A 20,340-nucleotide genomic window follows, 5' to 3' on the forward strand; every position below is an offset into this window, starting at 1 on the left:
ACAATTATCATTTATTATTTATTATATTATTTATGGCATCAAGCATGTACAGTATGAGCCAATCAGTGGCAGTAATGACAGAGCATGCGCTGTTACCCAAAAACCGTGATAGAGTGAAACCGCGGAAGTCGAAGCGCGAAGTGGCGAGGGTTCACTGTATATACATTGCTGGATGAGAAACATATGTGCTCGGTAACTTTCACCCGAACCACAGTAACAATGTTTCAAACATTTTTTTACAGAAGCAGGCTGCCTCCTGCAGGGCGGTTGGGGGGTTCTACTGACCAAACTTTTGGGGTTAGCAGCTGAGCCTCTTTATCATTGCTCCACCAGTCCTCCTGAGAGTAGCAACAAATAAATAGCAAAAGAATATTAATGTTAGAAAATCATCAAAGGATACGGAAGCCAGTGGTTCGAAACCTTTTATGGGTAGCGTGAAAAAGCAAATGTGGCAAAATGGAGACGACGGATTAATCTGGACAAAGGACACTTAGGATTTCCTTGCACCCATCTGGCAACTTTTCTGTCCGTTTGAAATGTCAAAATTAAACGACCACACATACACACACATAAAGGAAATGGAATTACCCTATTACTGAAATGTTGCCCGTAGTTTTTTTTTTCCCCAAATGAAAGTTTACTGCTTGAGTAGTGGGGTTCACCGAGAAGGCAGGAAAGCCTACGAAATACATTGTAATACATTTGTAATAAATGTTGTAATACATTTCAACACTTATTTGAAATTCCTGGAGTTTTACCATTTTGATTTTTTAAAATGAAGCTTGTTCGTTTTGTGTCACTGTCATTCTTTTCTCTCTGGTATTTTAAATTTAGTGGTGGCTAGGTCCTTTACATGATGTAAACATGATATTAATAAAGCCAGCGTTAATTTTGGGGGCGGGGTGGGGGGGAGAAAAGCCACGCGTTTCAGAAGCCCCGGGATTCCCCTTTGGGGTCACTCGGAGGAGGGCCGAATGAAAGGAACACAAAGCTTCCGCTTTCATTTCTTTGGCTATTCTGTCACCTATTCTCATTAAAGGAGTATCTCGAAGGGCGATTTTCTGTCGGCGTACACTTCCCTGTGGCGAGTCCACCCATCAGACAGGGATGCCATAATGCCGCACCACAACGAACGGTCTAAGTGAGTTCAAAAGCTGGACAAGGTGGCCTAGATTCTTGTAAAACATTACACTATAATTCACCTGACTCGTTCATTGTGTTCTCTTCTCTTCTTCTCCAAAATGCTGAGCTTCCGGATTGGGCCCTACCTCCTCCGTTAGTGGCCAGTGGTTTGCTCCGATCCTCAGCCTGACAGGAGACCGGATTTGCGTCTGCGCAGAAAGGTGTTGGGGGGGAGGAACATGGCGCAAGCTCTGTCTGAGGAGGAGTTTCAGCGAATGCAGGTGCCGCTTGCAGGGGAGAGACCCCCGGACTAGTGGACTGGGGGGCGGAGTAGAAGGGGGTTGGTTGGAATGACCCCTCTCAATGGGATTGATCGCGAGAAGGAAAGCGGAGGTTCTGAGTCGTGAGACTATTATTGCATTCTGAGATTCCATTGGGTTCTAAAGGTTTGGATTTAGTTGGCCCTGGACGGAAGGACGGCTCTTGAGTGGGAGAGACCTTACTCGGGCCGGGGAGGGACAGAACCTCTGGGCTCGAGTGAGGGGCACCACGATCGGGCTATGTTAGGCTTTGCAGGAAGGACATCCTTAGAGGGCGAAACCATTTTAATTTAGAGAGGAAGGAAGCGGGCATTGCATCGTTTGCGTCACGACGGGGGAGCCCTTCAAAGGGCAGTACCATTAGCCGATGGGAGGTGGACAGTTTTCTGGGAGATACCACTATATCACGGGCGTGGGGACAGGCTCCAGGTGCTGTAATTGTTCTCGGGAGGTGGAGATCCTGTGTGAGTGCTGGTAGTGGGTCCATCAGGGGTGATCTCATTAGGCCTGCGATAAAGAAGGTTCTGAATAGGTAACGCCATTAGTCTTCTTTGGGGGGAGGACCAGAGGGGATGCCAAAGTTTAGCCTTTGGATCTCATTTGGGGGAAATTACAGAACTCTTTGGGAAGCGCCTTGAGGTGCTACCCTGACCACATGCCCCCCACCCCCCACCGCAGACGGAGGTAGGGGGCGAGTGCCCCCAGAGGGGATGAAGGGTAGCATAGTACTTACCGGGAGGAGGCCCTTGTTGAGGAAGTTTTTCATTGGCAGTGACTACTGAATTGACTATATGGGGAGACTAAGAGAGGAAAGCACTTGGACCACAAGCAGGAAAACTTGAGTTTTTCTCCCGTCGGGAGAAGGAGGAACTCCTAGTAAGGAAGGGTAATCCCATGGATCTTTATTTCTCTTTATCCCCCATGGATCTTTATATGAGACACTCCAGTTGTCTTCGTTGTGAGGGCGTCTGAGGGTAAAACCAATGGGTCATGAATGGTTTCCTATGTAACCTATGTGGGGGAGAATCTAAGTGGGTAAAAGTAATCCAGCTGGCCCACCCCCGGCCTTGTGAAGGAGAGACTCGCAAAGGGAGTAATTCGATCCCATTGGAACTGGGAAGAGCTTGAGGGGCATGGAGGAGCCTTGAGTGACGAAGACTGATCAATCCTGGGGCCCTGAGTGAGGGAAAACTATTGGAGCCTGATGGGGAGGCAGTCTCAAATTGTGCAGAGGGTCTGGGCATTCCAACTGGACCCAATCTGCAGGAGCTAGATCACTGGGCCCCGGAGAGCACAGGGGTAGGGATGATTTTCTAGAATCCAGGCTCTCGGGCCTTGAGCCACCACCAAGGGTGCTGGTGCTATGAGAGGGCGAAGGAGAGGAAGGTCCTGGTAGGTAGAGTAAGGGACAGTGGGTCTGGGAAGAACTGACCCCAGAGCCTTCAAATCTAGTAGGGAGAGACGTGCTGATGTGAGTAGCCTGTATTTCTCTCTCCTTTATTCGTGAAGGAGGCCTGGGTTTGTTTTTCATGGGTTGAGGGGAGGGCAGCGCTTTGATTCAGTGAAGGTTGAGCAGGGAACTACCAAGCCATCTTCCTTTGGAAAAGAGGACAGTAGGCCCTTGCCCCCACTCACCCTCAGGGCCTCGAGGTCTGATCAGGAGGATGCATAACACGCACTCCTGACAAAGAACAGCATTTATTGTGCAAAGAGCAAGAAAAGGAAGAGGAATTTGATGCTATGGACATGGAGAGCTACAGAATGCACATGAGCAAGACCTTGACTGGGCGAACGTGGACCATTAGCAAACACCCTGGGATACCCCTGAGTATAGAGTGAATTGGGGGAGAGTTGGAGGCAGCAGGAAGCTGGAGCAATGAACCTGGCCAGGGTTATTACACATTGGAGTTGGAGAAGATGGAACGGGAGCTGAAGGCTGACGACCTCATTTAGGATGCAGTGTGCGTAGGTCTGAATGGAGTAGCTAGAGACACATGGAGAGTAGCAGGGTCCATGGGATTCCCGGGCTTAATTTCCTCATGGCCCAAGTAGGCCCAAGGACATTCCTGACTCAAATCTTTTTCCTTCCCTGCTTCTCCCAAAGGCTCAGCTCCTGGAACTCCGGACAAACAACTATCAGCTTTCAGATGAACTCCGGAAGAATGGTGTTGGTGAGCCAAGGGAGTCCCATTAGATGGGGGTACCCTGGGGGTACATCAGCCAAGGTTTTTATGCTCATAGGCCTAGTAGAGGGACTTTTCAGTTCCTTGCCACTGACTGGGGCTGGTACTCTCTGCTTTCCCATCACTAGAGCTCACCAGCCTTCGACAGAAGGTCGCCTACCTGGACAAGGAGTTCGCCAAAGCTCAGAAGGTACTTCCCTCCATCATTCCCTCTCCCCATCTTCTGACTCATTTCTTTCTGCATCGAGCACCCACACTGAGCCAGGCCTACTGTTACATGCTATTTCATGCTGTCATTTAACAAAATCACATGGAAAGCTAAGTTTCCCGAACTCTGCTTAATTTCTTGATGAATTTTAATTCACTCTTAATTTTTACTTAGCCATTCTCATGCACAGACTTCTAGTTAAATGAGCAAGAACCAAAACCCCAAACTCATTGCCATCAAGTCAATGCCAACTTATAGCCACCCTATAAGACAGGGTAGAACTGGCCCCGGTGAGTTTCCAAGACTGAAATGACCTTGTGATTAACAGCCTAACTCGTAACCACTATGCCACCAGGGCTCCTAGTTAAATGGTCAAATCTACCAGTAAATCGTCCTTGAATCTGCCCCCACTATCCACCCACCTTCCAGCCCTGTCCAGGTAGAGGCACACCTCGTTTTATGTTGCTTCATTGTATTATACTCGGTAGGGAGTGCATTTGCAAGAAATGGGCGGTTTGTAGAAACCCTGGGTCAATCAACTTTATTGGTGCCATTTTTCCTAACAGCATGGGCTCACTTCATATCACATTTTGGTACTTCTCACGGTCTTGCAAACCTTTTTATAATGCTGTTGCACACTTAATAGCCTAGCAAACTAAAACCAAACTCACTGCCATTGAGTCAATTCCGACTCACAGCAATCCTGTAGGTAAAACTGCTCCTGTGGGTTTCTGAGCCTGGAGCTCCTTACATGCATAGAAAGTCACCCCTACCCCACCCCCACCCCACCCCCGTCTTCCTCCCTAGTAGGCTATAGCATCATGTACATTTAACTTCATAACCCCCGGGAAATCAAAACATCTATGTTTGCTGTGATACTCACCTTATTGCAGTGGTCTGGAACTGAACTGGCAATATTTTTAGGTATGCCTGCTCAATTGTTCAAGACTAGGCTCCTTACCTCTCAGATCCTGTAAAGATGACCTTGAACATAACCTGTTATGACCTTTCAAGACATTCAAGGCTGCTCTTTGTCTCCTTTCATCACTGCTCTGCCCCCATGTGTGGTACAATGTAGTATGTGCTCAATAAATATTTGTTGAATCAAAGAATACAGAAAATCTCACTATCAGGAAAGCTGGGCTTCTCTTTGGGAAAATAACTGATTCCTGAAGTCTAGCCATGCTGTAGGCTAGACAGCAGGGGAGCAACAGTTTCCAGATTGCATGGGAGGGATCTGTAATAGACTATTTGGACAGAAGTAGCAATGGGGTCACCATTTCTGAGTCCAGATGCAGTCCATAAAGGACCTTAAGAATTTAGAGGAAAATATGATTTCTGTGTGCTGGGGTTCCAGAGGAGGAACCCTGGTGGCATAGTGGTTACACATTGGGCTGCTAACTGCAAGGTCAGCAGTTCGAAACTACCAGCTGCTCCATAGGAAAAGGTGAGGCTTTCTACTCCTGTACAGAGATGCAGTCTCAGAAACCCACATGGGCAGTTCTACCCTGTCCTATAGGATGGCTGTGAGTTGAAATGGACTTGATGGCAGTGAGGGGTTTTTTTGGGTTGGGGGCACCAAGGCAGAATCCCCTTTCCATCACTTGTTCATGTATTCATTTTTCCCATCATTCCTTTGGGCTCCAAATCATCACACAAGTTCTGTGATTGAAGACTTTCATCTTTCAACACCTATCATCGTCCCCGCCCCCCTTGTCATAATTCTCTCTATACCCTGTTTCTTGTGTCTCTTTTTCAATCCCCTGCCCTTTAGGCACTGAGCAAGAGCAAGAAAGCTCAGGTAAGAATCCCCATGGTGGCTGAGTGTGTCTGGGAGACTGTCTGTATGCTAACCTCTCTTTATGCTGAGCTTGCTTTCTCTCTCTCTCTCTCTCTCTCCCTCCCTCCCTCTGTGTGTGTGTGTGTGTGTGTGTGTGTGTGTGTGTGTGTGTGCCCATCTGTCTATCTCACCACCTCACTGCTAATCCCTCTAATTACTGTTACTGGCTCACTATCACTGTCTCGCTCTCTGCGTAGCTCTTTGTAATTTTAATTCTCCCTTCTCAGAACCTCTCTCTATCTCTGTCTCTTGTTTCTCTTTCCAACCTTCTTTTTGTTTCTCCTCCATCTTCATTTCTATTTCTGTCATCATTTCTCTTGTCTTTTTCTTTCTCTCCCTTTATTTCTCCCCCTCCCCTCCATTCTTCTATCTCTTCCTGACTCATTTATTTCCATGATCCTTCTCTTCTCTCTTTAGTCTATTCTCTCTCGGATGCTCTCTCATGGCTCATTTCTCTCTGCCCTTTTTTTCCCTCTCCCTCCACATCCCTTCTCTCCATCTCTCTATATGTTTTCTATTCCATTCCTATCCCTCTCCTCCCAATCACTCCCTCTTCTTATCTCCACCCTTATTGCTCTCTGTTCTTCTTCCTCTCCACCCCCCCCTTTCTCCTGAAACCCTCTCCCTCTCTTATCTTTCTTTCCACCTTCCACTGTCTCACTGCATTGCATGGTGGCCTCTCCTCTTTGTCACACCTGTATTCTTTCCTCTGTCACTCTTTTCCCCCTCACCTCTTCATTTCCACATCTCATTCTATGCACCCTTTGTCCTCCCCCTACCCCATGTCTTTTTCTACCTTGTTGCTGTTTCTTTGCCCCCTTCCCCATACTTTCTACCCTAGTTGGAACCCTGACTCGGGTGTGCTTGCCACTGCAGGAAGTCGAAGGACTGCTGAGTGAAAACGAGATGCTGCAGGCAAAGCTGCACAGCCAGGAGGAGGACTTCCGTTTGCAGAATAGCACGCTTATGGCTGAGTTCAGCAAGGTGATGGTGCCATGGGTAGCCAAGGGCTAGGGGCCACCTGGGCTGAAACCAAAGGGCAGCCGAAGATGGGCTGGGCAGAGGCTGGGCCGGGACCACTGTCCGTGGTGCTGAAACCATTCCTGGGTTGCTGCTAGGGGGCAGGGATTTGACAGATGGGACCACTCTCTCTGCTGGAATTAGAAGGCTTCAAGACATGAGGTCAGGTGGCTCCTGGCCAAGTGACTCATTTTCTTTGAGCTTCAAGTCTCATTTTTGTATGATTTGGGGCCGATGCTATAGATTCCTGGGGGGGGGGGGCGGTCTTAGGTCAAGTTCTTGCACTTAATATGGGATAGAAAGGTGCTTGAGCTACTTCTCTTTTCCTCCACACTTATCGGACATGATCCTGGGATTCTACCTCTTTTCAGACGATTCTTCCTGAGCCAGATCATTCTGTCTGCTTACTGACTTCTGTGTCCAGACAGTTTCTAAACCTCCTGGACAATTGGAGACTTTGGTTCCCTTATCCATCTTCTGACTCCTTCGTTAATCATCTTCTAAGGTCTTAGGAGGCTCTCAGGGAGGATGGGGGAATACTCCTGGCAATAAAAATAGTAAATTCACAGCTCCACCTGAGAATATAGAATAGCAGAGCTTGAAAAACAAAAACACACAAGGCATAAATAAATAAATAGATACAAGAGAAACAGTGTAGCAAGTAGTAGTTGAGAGGACTCTGGAGCCAGAAGACCTAGATAAAAAATCTTAGCTATGCCTTTCATAAACTGTAACCTTAAGCAATTGACTTCACCTACCTGCTTCGTGGTTTCTAAATGTTTAAATTGGAAATGATGCTAATAACAGCACATGCTTCAAAAGACTTGTGTGGGGATTAAGTTGTAAATGTATATAAATCACTTAGAGCAGGACCTCACAGTATCAGCTACTAATATCCCTTTATTAAGTTGTTTCCCCTCTACAGCGTTTCTTGACTTTTAGAAAGTTTGGTATTTATCCAGGCAGGGATCCTGTCCTGCCTCCGCCTTTACCACATCCTACATGCTCTATTCTCCTCTGGTCTTCTCACTTACAGCTTCCACTAACAGTCCATGCCACAAGGGTTCTTCTAACCTACAAGTCTCACCACATCACTCCTTAAGCTGTACCTTTCTGTGTGGTTCCCTGTCTATTACAGTTTAGAGCTTCTGTTGCTCATATCACAGCTGCCCTTCCAACCTTACTCCCCACTGCCTCCAGATTTGATGGTGTCATGCTTCTTGTGGGGTGGGGCAGGACAGGGGCAGGCATTAATCCCCAAGGTTAGCTTATTTTTCCTGGCACACACGCTGGGTGCCAGGAGCCCCCGATAGTCCGAACAGTTAATGAATGCATTCAGCTGCTATCAGATGGTTGGTGGCCAGAACCCACCAAGAGGCACCTCAGAAGAAAAGCCTGACAATTTATTTCTGAAACAACAGCCATTGGAAAACTCTACGGAGCAAATTTACTGTGACACACATGAGATCACCATGAGTTTTGGAATGGACTTGGCAGTAACCAGCTGGTGCCCTTTTGCCAGGCACTGAATCAGGTGTAGAGACCTTCATATTCTCTCTTCTCCTGCTTTCAGGCACCGGAAGTACTTCTTGAGGCACTTGAGTTCAAGTCCTGGCCCAAGCACTCGTTTGCCAAGACATTTCAGCTCAGATATGCCGTCAATAAGTAGCTAATAAGCACACACTGTGTTCCTGGTTTTGGAAATGCAGTTGTAAATTGCATAGACTGGTGCCCTCTCTGAGGTGACTCTCATTCTATGGGAAGATAGCAAAGTAACAAGCAAACAAACTAAAACCAACTAGTAATCGTAGTGATAAACCAAAATCCAGATCTGCTGCTGCCGATTCCCACTCATGACAACAGCTAACATGTACGTAGCAGTTACTGTGTGCCAGGGCTTGTTTGAAGTACTTACATTTGTAATGTGTTTCATCCTATAAGATAGTTCATTTGTATTTGTATCACTGTTTAACAGATGAGTGGGCATTGATGATTCAGTGGTAGAATTTGTGCCTTCCATGAGGAGTCTGGGGTTCTCTTCCCAACCACCACCTCTCTTTAAGTGAAGGCTTGCACATTGCTATGATGCGTAACAAGTTTCAGCTAGCTTCTAGACTAAATCTGACTAGGAAGAAAGGCCTGGCAATCTACTTTTGAAAAATTACCCAGTGAAAACCCTATGGAACACAATAGTTCTGTTTCCAACCAATCACAGGGAGGGCCCAGATCCATTGGAGTGTTTTGTTCTGTTGTGTATTGGAGTTGCCATGCATCAGCTGCTGACTTGATGGCAGTTGACAACACTTAACGTGTGGAAAAATGGAGCCTCCATGAAATTAAGTTCCTTGTTCCAAGGTCACATAGCTAGTAAGGGGCAGAGTCTAAGTCCACGTCCAAGCAGCCTGGGTTTAGAATCTTTGCTTGTACTCTTATGTTGCAAAATACAATTCCATCGTGCTAACCAAACCGAAAACTACTGCCATCACGTCAACTCTGACCCATAGCAACCCTTTGGAGCAGAGGAGAGTTGCTCCTTGGGTTTTCTGGGGCTGTCATTCTTTACAGGAGGAGATGGTCTCATCTCTCTCCTGCTGACCAGCTAGTGAAATCAAACTGCTGACGTCACGGTTAGCAGCGCAGTGTGCAACCCAGTATGCATCTTCATTGTGCTAAACACTAGATAAAATCGAAACAAATGGAGGAGGACATTTGAGCAGAATCTTGAAGTCTGCAAAGAAGCCAGTCACGAAGAGCTGGAAGAAAGGAATCGTATTCTTGGTAGAAGAATAGCCCAGACAATCAAGTAAACATTCTCTGTAGGCCTTAGTGTTCTCGCGTGAACATGGAGACTTGGGAACTTCTCAGGGCTGCCGTGAGTCAGGAGCTCAGCAAAGCCGGTTTTAGATTTCTTTGTATTGCCCACCTTTCCCAGGCCAAAGGCTGTCAGCAATGCTGATCCTAGAAATCCCCTGAGAGCTGTTGATGGTACCTGGGCTAAGAGGGATCTGTCCCTGAGCCGAGAATGCAGGCCATACGCCTCTCCACAGTGCTGGGCTAGTGATGGGCCTGTCTGTTATGTCTTGTCGAGGGAACTCGCAGAGCAGCCCAAGGTCTTTAAAGTTGGGAGAGGGTGAAGGGGAAGTTGTTCTCAGTATCCTCCTCCTCTTTCATTCTGTCACTGATCAGGGGTGCGAATTTAGAGTTGCTTACCATCTCTGCACTTCAGTGCCCTTACTCATAAAGGGAGGATAGTGCCAGCACCTGTCTGCCAGGGCGATTATGGAAAGGAAGTGTGCCGAGCGGGGTGTAGGTTTGTGAGACCATTGTACTGATTCCCTCCTCTTCTCTGCTCAGCTCTGCAGCCAGATGGAACAGCTTGAGTGGGAGAACCAGCAACTGAAGGATGGCGCTGCCAGGGAAGGGGCTGCTCAAGTCGGGAGCCTTGTGGACGGGGAGCTGCTGAGACTGCAAGCCGAGAACACAGCCTTACAGAAGAATGTGGCAGGTGCTCCAAGGCCCTCCGGGGAGGCGGGGACCTCGGGGCTTGAATAGCTCAAGGGGGGTGCCCGCTGCCCCCCACCCCGACCTCCACCCCCAGAGAAAGGGAGGAGCTTCAGAATCAGGCTTGGCCCGAGCATGAACCAGTGTGTGACTTTGGACAGGCTATTTCAACTCTCTGGGCCAAAGTTCAGTTGGGCAACAGAGCAAATTGTAGTAGAGACAAGAGATAGTATCATTCTGCATTTAATTCCGTGCCTGGGACATAGTAAATACTAAGAGATTGGCAAGTGGAATGTCGAAAAGGACATATTTACGAAGTGGAGAAAGTCAATGGAGGAACGTCTGGAAGTCGGGTCGAGGATGAAAGCTGAAAGCAAGCTTGAGAGTGTGTCACAGGGTTCTGGTGTGAGGACTTTTAAGTGGTCAGGAGGGAGGCTTGGTAGGGAATTATGGGTAGGGAATTAGGTGAGTATCAGAGCCATTCTGTTAAACAAGCGGCTATCGAACAGAGAAGCAACCATCCCACATGGAAGAAACACACCAGCCTGTGTGATCATGAGGTGTCGATGGGATCAGGTCCCAGGCATCAAAGACCCAAAGGAAGCAAATAGATGCAAATGCCGGGGGTTGGAGAGGAGACCCAAAGTCCATCTGTAGACAATTGGACATTCCCTCACAGAAGGGTCACGCGGCAGGAACGAGTCAGCCAGGGCGCAGTACAGCACTGATGAAACACACATTCCTCTAGTTCTTTCATGTGCCCTCTCCCCGCTATCATGACCCAGCTAGACCGGAGCATGTACACTGGTACAGATAAGCACTCTCAACACATGGAATCCGGGGCAGATAAACCCCTCAGGAACAGTAATGGGAGTAGCGAAACCATGAGGGTAGGGGGATGGTGGGGGTGAAGGGGGAGAAAGAGGAAACCGACTACAGTGATTGACATATAGCCCCCTACGGGGACAAACAACAGAAATGTGGGCAAAGGGAGACAGCGGACAGTGTCAGATATGAAAATAATGATTTATAATTTATCAGGGGTCCATGAGGGTGGGAATGTGGGGGAGGGAGAGGAAAAAAAGAGGAGCTTATACCAAGGGCTCAAGCAGAAAGAAAATATTTTGCAAATGATGGTGGCAATATATGTACAAATGTGTTTGATACAGCTGATGAATGGCTAAGAGTTGTAAGAGCCCCCAGTAGAATGATTTATTAATTTTTAAAAAGCAATTCTGAAAGATCATGCCATTGAAAATCCTATGGACCTGTTATAGTGTGCACACCTGGGGTCACAGTGAGTTGGAAAGAACTCGAGGACTGAGAACAACAGGGCAGAGAGTCAGCTTCTGCAGGGGGTGAAGCACAGTGGGCCTGGCCTGGGAACACTGTGAGTGAGGCTTGGAAAAGCAACGTGGGATAATTTGATGATCTGCAGAATCTTAGTGGTTGTGGGCTTAAAACGTTTTGTGAGAAGCGTACATGGGGCTGAACCATTGATTTGTAGCTGAACGGGGAAGAGTCTCTGTTACATGAAGGGTCAAAGGTCAGCTCATCCTCTATTTGAGGTATGGCAAGGGTCTTGAAAAACTAACTCATCCTCCACATTTTGTTGTCCTACCCACCAGCCCTGCATGAGCGCTATGGGAAAGAGACCGAGAGGTCTCTAGATGTCACCGAGGGTCAAGGTGAGCTCCCAGGGGGCCCAGCTCCTACTGTCCCAGCCCCCATGCCACTGTCAGAAGTACAGCTGAAATGGGAAATGGAGAAAGAAGAGAAGAGATTGCTCTGGGAGCAACTGCAAGGCTTGGAGGTGAATCTGGGTTTGCTGGGAGACAGGGAAATATTTGTGCCAGCCCTCTCGCTGGTCCCATGGAGAGGTCTGTGGCATCGCCTTCTCATGGGGTCACTGGGTTGAGGGAGGTCGGAGGTCAGAGATTTTATCCTCTGCTTGCTGACAACAGCCCTGTTCTTCCCTGTAGAACTTGAAGCAGGCCGAGACATCCAGGCTACAAGAAGAACTTGCTAAGGTGGGTCTGCCAGGAGTTTTCCTTGAGCTTTTTCCCACATCACCCCCCACCCTACCCCCCACCTACCACACTTCTCCTGATAGGGCAGAAAGGGCATACATAGTGCCCCTTCAAAACCTCAATTTCTTCATGTGTGAAATGAAGGGACTCGGTTGTATCTCAAAGTGGCTTTCGATCCCACCATGTCCTTATTTCCTGCCAACTCTGCTTGGTCAGTCAGTCAGTCATCAAAGCATCCATAGAACACTGGAGGCCCCATGGTGAGGTAGTCAGTCATGGCTGTACTTTTCAGGCCTCCCAACCTAGCCATCCTATGATGTAGCCTTTGGTTGGCATTCTGGGGGGCATGAATGCCAGGCTTTGAGCTGGCGATCACATTGCTACTAGCCAGATATACAGGCAAATGATGTAACACTTCTGAGATTCCGTTTTCCCATCTGTGAACCATTAGTACTCACTTTTCAGCATTCTTTTGAAGCATCCATGAGCTAGCTTCTAGAAGGAAGTTAGTAAGAAATCATGGTGATTATTGTTTATTTTGGCTTTATTAGTATTATCGTCATCACTTGTCTGTCCCTTCTCCCCCTCCCCTCCCCGCCTCCAGCTCTCTGAGAAACTGAAAAAGAAACAAGAAAGGTAATTTTCTTTTTTTTTTTTAAGTGGGAGAACTAGTCTTAGAGGACTAAAAGGTAAGGGGAAAGGCCATCGTGCTTGGTAAAGGAGAGGGGCAGTGAGAAAGAGGCGGCCCTGGACACGCTGGATGGACACCGTGGCTGCAACGATGGGCTCAAACATGAGAACAATCGTGAGGACGGTGCAGGACCGGGTGGTGTTTCCTTCTGTTGTGCACAGGGTCATTACGATTCAGACCCACTCGACGGCCCCTAGCAACGACAACCGGAGGTAGGGAACTTGTAGGACTGATCCCTATCTGTCTATTTTTCTATGTCCAGTTTTTGCCGCCTGCAGACAGAGAAAGAGACACTATTCAATGACAGCAGGTAACTGCCAGGATCGGGATTGTTGGGGGACGGTACCCAACAGAATTAACCGAAGGTCACTGGGGCAGAACTGGGAGATAGAACCTCAAACTACGCCCACTGTGCCCAACCGCCCTCCTCCTGCTCTGCCCTCCAGGAACAAGATTGAGGAGTTACAACAGCGGAAGGAAGCTGATCTCAAAGCTCAGCTGGCTCGAACCCAGAAGCTGCAGCAGGAACTTGAGGCTGCCAATCAGGTGGGGGTGGAGGGGCAGTTTCTGAGATCCTTGGGGTAGGGCTCCAGGGCTAGGAGTTGGGGGAGGTTTGAGGTTCACAGAGGCTGCTGGGGGAGTTTTTAATCTCCTGTGTTAGAAATATTATGGATCTAAGCTTCTTAGATCCCCAAGAAGCTAGGAAAATGGAAGTTAGATATAGCCTCAAGGTGGGATAAGAGTCTGCTGTATGAATCTAAGATCCCTAGGGTCAAAACACTTGGGGGCTGTATGCCAGGAATATAGATAAATCTGTTGTCACTGTGTATTGAGAACAGGATTTGAGTTGAGTCTGAAATCCCTGAAGGCTGGAAGACTTCCAGACCCTACCGAACCAAACCCACGCCTTCAAGTCAGTGCTGACTCATAGCGATCCTATAGGACAGGGCCGAACTGCCCCTGTGAGTTCTTGAGACTATAACTCTTTATGGAGTAGAAAGCCCCATCCTTCTCTTGAAGAGCAGCTGGTGGTTTTGAACTGCCCAACACATAAACACTATGTCACCAGGGCTCCTGTTGAGACCACGAGAGACAGGGATATCAGTAAGCTTGAGACTCCCAGAGGCTGAGGACTTAGTTGAGTACTTATAAGGTTCCCAAAGGTGAGAGCTTGAAGCAGGAGGCTGGGTACATTTGAAACTCAGGGTGTGGGGGCTGGATTGGATATTAGACACCTAGCGACTGGGATCACATGAACTGGGTGGTCCTGAGACCCTGGAGGATGGAAACAAAAACCTAGGGAGCCTGGGACTCCAAGGACTACAGCAGAAATCCAGATATAGCTAAGGCTCCTGAAGGTTGAGGACTGAATGAGTTCAAATCTCTAGGTGTTTCCCTAAAGGGGGAAAGTTATAGATCTCTTGAAATGGAGGCTGTGGTGAGTTGTGGATCGAAGGCCCCTAGGAGCTGGAAACATGTGGGCTCGGTGCCCCCTGAGGATTGGGGGCAGAATACAGGTAAAACTGAGACCCAAAGGATCTGGGTGTTATATGAAGATCCCCAGAGACTGGGGGTCACAGGAACAGTGGGGGGTAGGGGCAGTCTAAAACCCCACTAAGAGCTGAAAGCTAGGAGGTTGTAGGACTTTGAGACCTCCAAAGTCTGGGATTGTGAGTTTGATTAGCCCAAGACTCTTGGGAGCTAGAGACATGGGAATTGAATGGCTTTGAGAACCTTGGGGATTGAGGTCAGGAGTCTGGGTAACTCTGGGGTCCTGAGGGCTGATTGAATCTAAGCCTATAGGGCAGTGGCTCTCAACCTTCTTAATGCCGTGACCCTTTCATACAGTTCCTCATGTTGTGGTGATCCCCCCCCCCAACCATAAAATCATTTTCGTTGCTACTTCATAACTGTCATTTTGCTACTGTGATAAATCGGGCGACCCCTGTGAAAGGGTCATTCTACCCCCAAAGGGTTTGCGACCCACAGGTTGAGAACTGCTGCTATCGGGCCTGAGTATCTGAGAATCCCAAAGAACAATAATCTGGAATCAGGGTGAGCCTGAGACCTCTTATAGATGGAGGTTAGATCAATTTAAAGTGTCCAGGGGCTAGGGCCTGGAGCGTATGTATGTTGGGATATACTAAAGGCTGGGGCAAAGGGACTGAGTGTGTCTGAGGCCCCATGGGGTAATGACCTGGAGTCTGGGTGAGGCTGAAATCTTTGGTGGCTGCTTAGTCTGAATCCTCAGGTGTTAGGGACATGCTGTTGGGTGGTCACAGAGGAAGCCTCTGTGAATCTACATATCCAAGGGAGGCTAAGGTCTGAAATAGGCTCCCCTCGCCTTCTGTGTCCCCCACAGAGCTTGGCAGAACTGAGAGATCAGCAGCAAGGGGAGCGCCTGGAGCATGCGGCAGCTCTGCGAGCCCTGCAAGATCAGGTACGTTGTAGGGGTGAGCCCAGGGAGGTGAGGGTGAGCATGAAGAGGGCCCGAGTGGGTGAGTGGGTGGTATACAGGCAGGCAAGGCCCCAGGGATCCTGCTCCCCGAGTCTTGTGTGTATGTGTCTGTCCCTTTCCTTGCTTTATTAGCTACTGGTGGGTCCGGTCTCTCTCTCGGGCCTGCTCTCACCTGTTATGGGGTGGGGCCAGGTGTCCATCCAGAGTGCAGATGCGCAGGAACAAGTGGAAGGGCTTTTGGCTGAGAACAGTGCCTTGAGGACTAGCCTGGCTGCCCTGGAGCAGGTACAGGACCCCTGGGAGCCCTCGCTGATTCCTCCACCAGCCCCTCCCTCCTTCTATTTCTGGTCCACCTCATGGGGCAGGGGGGTCTGGACCTCGTGCTCTTCTACTTTTTTGTTTCATTTCCAATTTTTCTCTAACCATCCAACTCTGCTTCTCTTGCATTCCAGTTTCTTCTTCAGTAAAATGCGTGAAGTATGCTAACCCTAAGTGTACAGCTCAGTAGATCATACATGTATGTGTATGCCTGTATACCTACCTATACAGATAAGGAGGCAGTAAAAGTTCATGGAAAAAATGGGATATTTCCATGAACTTTTAGAAGTTTCCTCATAGCTACATATATGCACATAAGTTCATATACATAGATGTGTATCTATATGAGTGTGTGCATGTGTACACATGTTCCCATGTGACCACCACCCTAGAAAATTCCACTGTACATTTTCCCAGTCACTCCTGCCCACCGCGGAAGTATCCACCTTTCTGATCTCTCTCACCATCGAGTAAGTTTGCTTGTCCTTTTTGTTTGTTTGTTTGTTTTGTTTGGGGTTTTTTTGCTTGTCCTTTAACATCCTCTAGAGTCAGACACCCTGGTTTGTCTGGGAAACGACCCCATTGTATGAATACACCACAAGGTACCCATTCCCACAGTCTCTTTCGCTCACTGTTATTTCTTTTGAAATCCTCTCTGTCTACTCTTGGATGTTTTCCCCCATCTCTGAGCTTGCCCCCCGGGAAATAGGGGGCCGTGTCCTGTGCTTGGCCTCTGGGCCTCTTTCACTTCACGCTCGATCAACACCACTTTTTCCAGATCCAAACAGCCAAGACCCAAGAACTGAATGCGCTCCGGGAACAGACTACCGGGCTAGCAGCTGAGTTGCAGCAGCGGCAGGCTGAGTACGAGGACCTCATGGGACAGAAAGATGATCTCAACTCCCAGCTCCAGGTGACATCTTTGACGCTTGTCTGTCTTCTCCTAGTTCCCTGCTACTGAGTCCGTGGAGTTGCCCATGAGGTACCATGAGAAGATTGTGGTGGCAGGAGAGCCTAGGCATCAGTCAGCAAACGTGTATCTTAGGACAAGTCGTTTTACTTCTATGAGACTGAACTTCTTCAACTTTACTGAGTGAGGGCACCCATTTCCATAATAGAAACCAAAATAACAGTGGGTCGGAGAAGATAGAAATGTGTTGAGGGTGCCCCATCTGTTGATGATTTTAACGCCCTCCTTGTTTTATTCTGACACATATTCATCTGGTAGGCATGGTTGTGCCTTGGTCAATGAATGTGAATGAAAGTTTGACCCTTTCAACAACCCCCATTGTTTGTGTAAAAATGTCCAGTCACTTGAGAGTTTAATCTGTACAAGTCAACAACAGAAAAGAAAGGGAGCTATCTCCCATATAAAAGTCCTGGGAGGCTATTGAGAAAAAGAAAAATGGTGTTGGGGCAGGTGGGGGCAGGGGGGCGGGGCACAGGGGAACAGGACATAGCTGCCTCTGACTTCCCTATTGCCACTGAGGCAGAAAGAAGTAAGACGTCTTCTTCACCTTCTACCTTTCTTTTTTTTTTAATTAAAAGATCATTTTATTGTGGCCTCTTATAACAATCCGTAATCAATTGTATCAAGCATATTTGTACATAGGTTGCCATCATTGTTTTCTAAACATCTACTTTGTATTTGAGCCCTTGGTATCAGCTCCTCTTTCTTCCCTCCCTCCTCGCCACCCCTCCCAATGACCCCTTGCTAAATTAGAAATTATTTTCATATCTTACACTGACCCCTGTCTCCCTTCCCCCACAGTTTCTGTTGTTCATACCCCTGGGGGGGAGGTTATTAAGTGTCATCATTACGGTCAGTTCCCCCTTCTGCCCCTCCTCTCCACACCTTCCCCCTTCTACTCCCCCTTTCTTTACTTATTCTGACACCAAGCCTTCCTCCCTCGCACAGCACTCTGTTGGGTTTGATACACTGTTGCAATAGTCACACAGAACTCACAAGTCAGGATCAGTAAACAGTAAGGATACAGTCATTGGTCCACAGCAATGTCTCTCCTCAGCCAGCAGCAGAGTCTATCTGAGTTCGCAGTCTCTCGGCCAGGTGGTCCTTTGATCTCTGCGAGCCAGGAATCCCACCAGTCACTCCCATAGCCTCTGCACTGCTCCTCTGTTCTGTCTCCTGGTTTCCTTGCTTTTGCTCAGTCCCATAGTCCCTGTGCCCCAGCCTCTGGCGCCTCTGGTCTCGGTTTCCGCCACTTCAGACAGAGATTTTGAACGTGCTCAGTGGGTGGCTTCTCTTCCAGTGGTCCTGGGATGTTTCTGCATCCCTGCTTACCCTGTTTCCCCGAAAATAAGAGTGTCTTATATTAATTTTTGGTCCCAAAGATGTGCTAGGTCTTATTTTCAGGGGATGTCTTATTTTTCCATGAAGAAGAATACGGTACATATTTATTGTTGAACAACAACGAAAAGGAAATTTATTGCCTATATACGGTATGGTAGTAGTTGTCATCACAAACCACCATAACCAGACAAACTGAATCCTACAGTATCAAGACTTTCTTGTTACTACCATTATTTCCATGTACAACCATCTATGGTACATTTACTCATTTATTCAATGACAGTCATATCATCTTCTGGAACATCATTATAACAATCCAAACCCTTATTTTCGGGAAGTCTTATTTTCGGGGGATGCCTTATATTTCAGCAAGAGGCAAAACTGTAAGTAGGTCTTATTTTCGGGGGATGTCTTGCTTTCAGGGAAACACAGTAGATGGCTCTTACTCACAAAGGTGTGGCTTTGATAGAGGTGTGGTTTCGTCTTTCAGCAGACTATCCTCCCAAGGAAACAAAGGTTCACCCCCTCTACTAAGGTGGAGTCTTAATCCCATCTGAATCCTGTCTATTAATACAGCAGAGGACTCCCTCCTGAATGGAACAGAGGCTATCCACAGACATTTATGTCACATTTGTAATCTGTCACAATGGGGATTGTGAGGATTGCAGCTAAAAGGACCACATTAATTGACTACATCTCAGTTGTCCAGGGAGAGGATGATGGCTTTATAATCACCAAGGACCCAAGCTCCTTCTACAGGGCCATTCGGCCACCTTCAACAAAAGACTTCTCTTTCTTTATCGAAGTGGATTGCTCAAATTCCCCGACCACCTGGGAGGAAGGGGGACAGGAACAGCATCCCCCCTTTTCTTCAAGAGCACAACCTAAGTTATGCTCCCCACTTCTGCATACAGAAAGTAGTGGCATGGCCAAATCTAACTGCAAGGGAGCAAGAGCAACATCAGCTAGACAACCACACGCGCCCAACTAAAAGTCCTAGTGCTAGGGGACAACTGGAGTCTCTGCCGTACTGCATACCCTGCGAAAACCAGCAGCAGCCTGAAAGTGGGTAGTGGTCATGCCACAGCGGTACACCACTGGGCCTGAAGGGGGCAAGGTTAATGAAGGTGGTCTATCAGAAGAAGTGGGTTGGAAGCTCTTTCTTGCCTCTGTTCTTTTGTCAGGAGTCATTACGGGCCAATAGTCGGCTGCTGGAACAGCTTCAAGAACTAGGACAGGAGAAGGAGCAATTGATTCAGGACCTTCAGGAGGCTCGAAAGGTGGGGCACTCGAGTGGGGCTGGGGAGTGGAGGGATTGACCCAGTCTGTAGGGACAGGGGACATGATGTGGCCAAATCCAGGGAGATGGGACAAGAAAAAAGTTGCCCTGTTCTAGGGTGGACCATTTCCTTTGCAAAATCCCTGGGAATATGAAGGAAAAGAAAGCCGGTAAGGTTGGGTGAGAAGCTTAGTTATCTGAGGGAGGGAGAGGATACAGTCTTACAAGCTCTTTGGGCCCAGGTGGGGAGAGGCTGGTGGGTCTTTGTTGGGGGTGGGGCAGGCGGTTGACTGCCATCTTCCGGTCCCAACCCCCTGGCTCCCAGAGTGCTGAGAAGCGGAAGGCCATGCTGGATGAGCTGGCGATGGAAACATTGCAGGAGAAGTCGCAGCACAAGGAGGAGCTGGAAGCAGTCCTCCTACGGCATGAGAAGGAGGTGCTAGGGGTGCGGGCCCGCTATGAGCGGGAGCTCCGAGAGCTACATGAAGACAAGAAGCGGCAGGAGGAGGAGCTCCGCGGACAGATCCGAGAGGAGAAGGTGGGCGGGTGGATGATGATGAGGCCCTTTCCCCTATACAACCTGGGGACCATACTTGTTCTGATGGGCCACTGATTAGAGCAAACGAGGCACCCATTCCTGTGCCTGCCCAGCCGTGACCATCTTGTCCCGCCTAGGCCCGCACACGGGACATGGAGAACCTCCAACAGACAGTGGAAGAACTGCAGGCTCAGGTACATTCCATGGATGGAGCTAAAGGCTGGTTCGAACGACGCTTAAAGGAAGCTGAGGTGAGTTGGTGGTGCCTGGTAAAGGGCAGAGGCTGGTGCGGAGGGGTACCCATTCCAAGCTAGTACCAGGAGCGGTCAGGCCCTGGAACTCGCTGAGAAGCCTTCTGGAGGGAGTGGGTGATCAGGGGATGACCAATGCTTAAGACCCCATGACTCGAATTCTACCTTGCAAGCCTGGCTAGACCAGAGGAGGTACACTGGTACAGATAGGAACTGGAAATACAGGGAATCCAGGATGGATGAGCCCTACAGGACCAGTGGTGTGAGTGG

The 20,340-nt window shown here is 48.5% G+C and overlaps 1 protein-coding gene across 2 annotated transcripts in view; it reads left to right on the forward strand.

Moving 5' to 3' along the window:
* The first annotated feature begins 1,356 nt into the window (after positions 1–1,356).
* The window catches only part of GRIPAP1 (GRIP1 associated protein 1), a 29,727-nt gene continuing 10,743 nt past the window's right edge, over positions 1,357–20,340 (forward strand). The window contains exons 1-17 of one of the 2 annotated variants that reach the window (XM_004713153.4): positions 1,357–1,403; positions 3,547–3,613; positions 3,754–3,815; positions 5,608–5,634; positions 6,550–6,657; positions 10,048–10,198; positions 11,823–12,007; positions 12,177–12,224; positions 12,829–12,860; positions 13,178–13,225; positions 13,362–13,461; positions 15,278–15,355; positions 15,566–15,658; positions 16,470–16,604; positions 19,187–19,282; positions 19,607–19,819; positions 19,957–20,070. In XM_004713153.4, coding sequence (XP_004713210.1) covers positions 1,362–1,403; positions 3,547–3,613; positions 3,754–3,815; positions 5,608–5,634; positions 6,550–6,657; positions 10,048–10,198; positions 11,823–12,007; positions 12,177–12,224; positions 12,829–12,860; positions 13,178–13,225; positions 13,362–13,461; positions 15,278–15,355; positions 15,566–15,658; positions 16,470–16,604; positions 19,187–19,282; positions 19,607–19,819; positions 19,957–20,070 — 1,599 coding nt within the window. In that variant the 5' untranslated portion in view covers positions 1,357–1,361. The remainder of the gene's footprint in view (positions 1,404–3,546; positions 3,614–3,753; positions 3,816–5,607; positions 5,635–6,549; positions 6,658–10,047; positions 10,199–11,822; positions 12,008–12,176; positions 12,225–12,828; positions 12,861–13,177; positions 13,226–13,361; positions 13,462–15,277; positions 15,356–15,565; positions 15,659–16,469; positions 16,605–19,186; positions 19,283–19,606; positions 19,820–19,956; positions 20,071–20,340) is intronic. The other variant, XM_045288282.1, reaches the window with a different exon arrangement.

The sequence above is a fragment of the Echinops telfairi genome, unplaced genomic scaffold, assembly GCF_000313985.2.
Source record: "Echinops telfairi isolate 266 unplaced genomic scaffold, ASM31398v2 ScPeMD7_19;HRSCAF=73, whole genome shotgun sequence".
Lineage (NCBI taxonomy): Eukaryota > Metazoa > Chordata > Mammalia > Afrosoricida > Tenrecidae > Echinops > Echinops telfairi.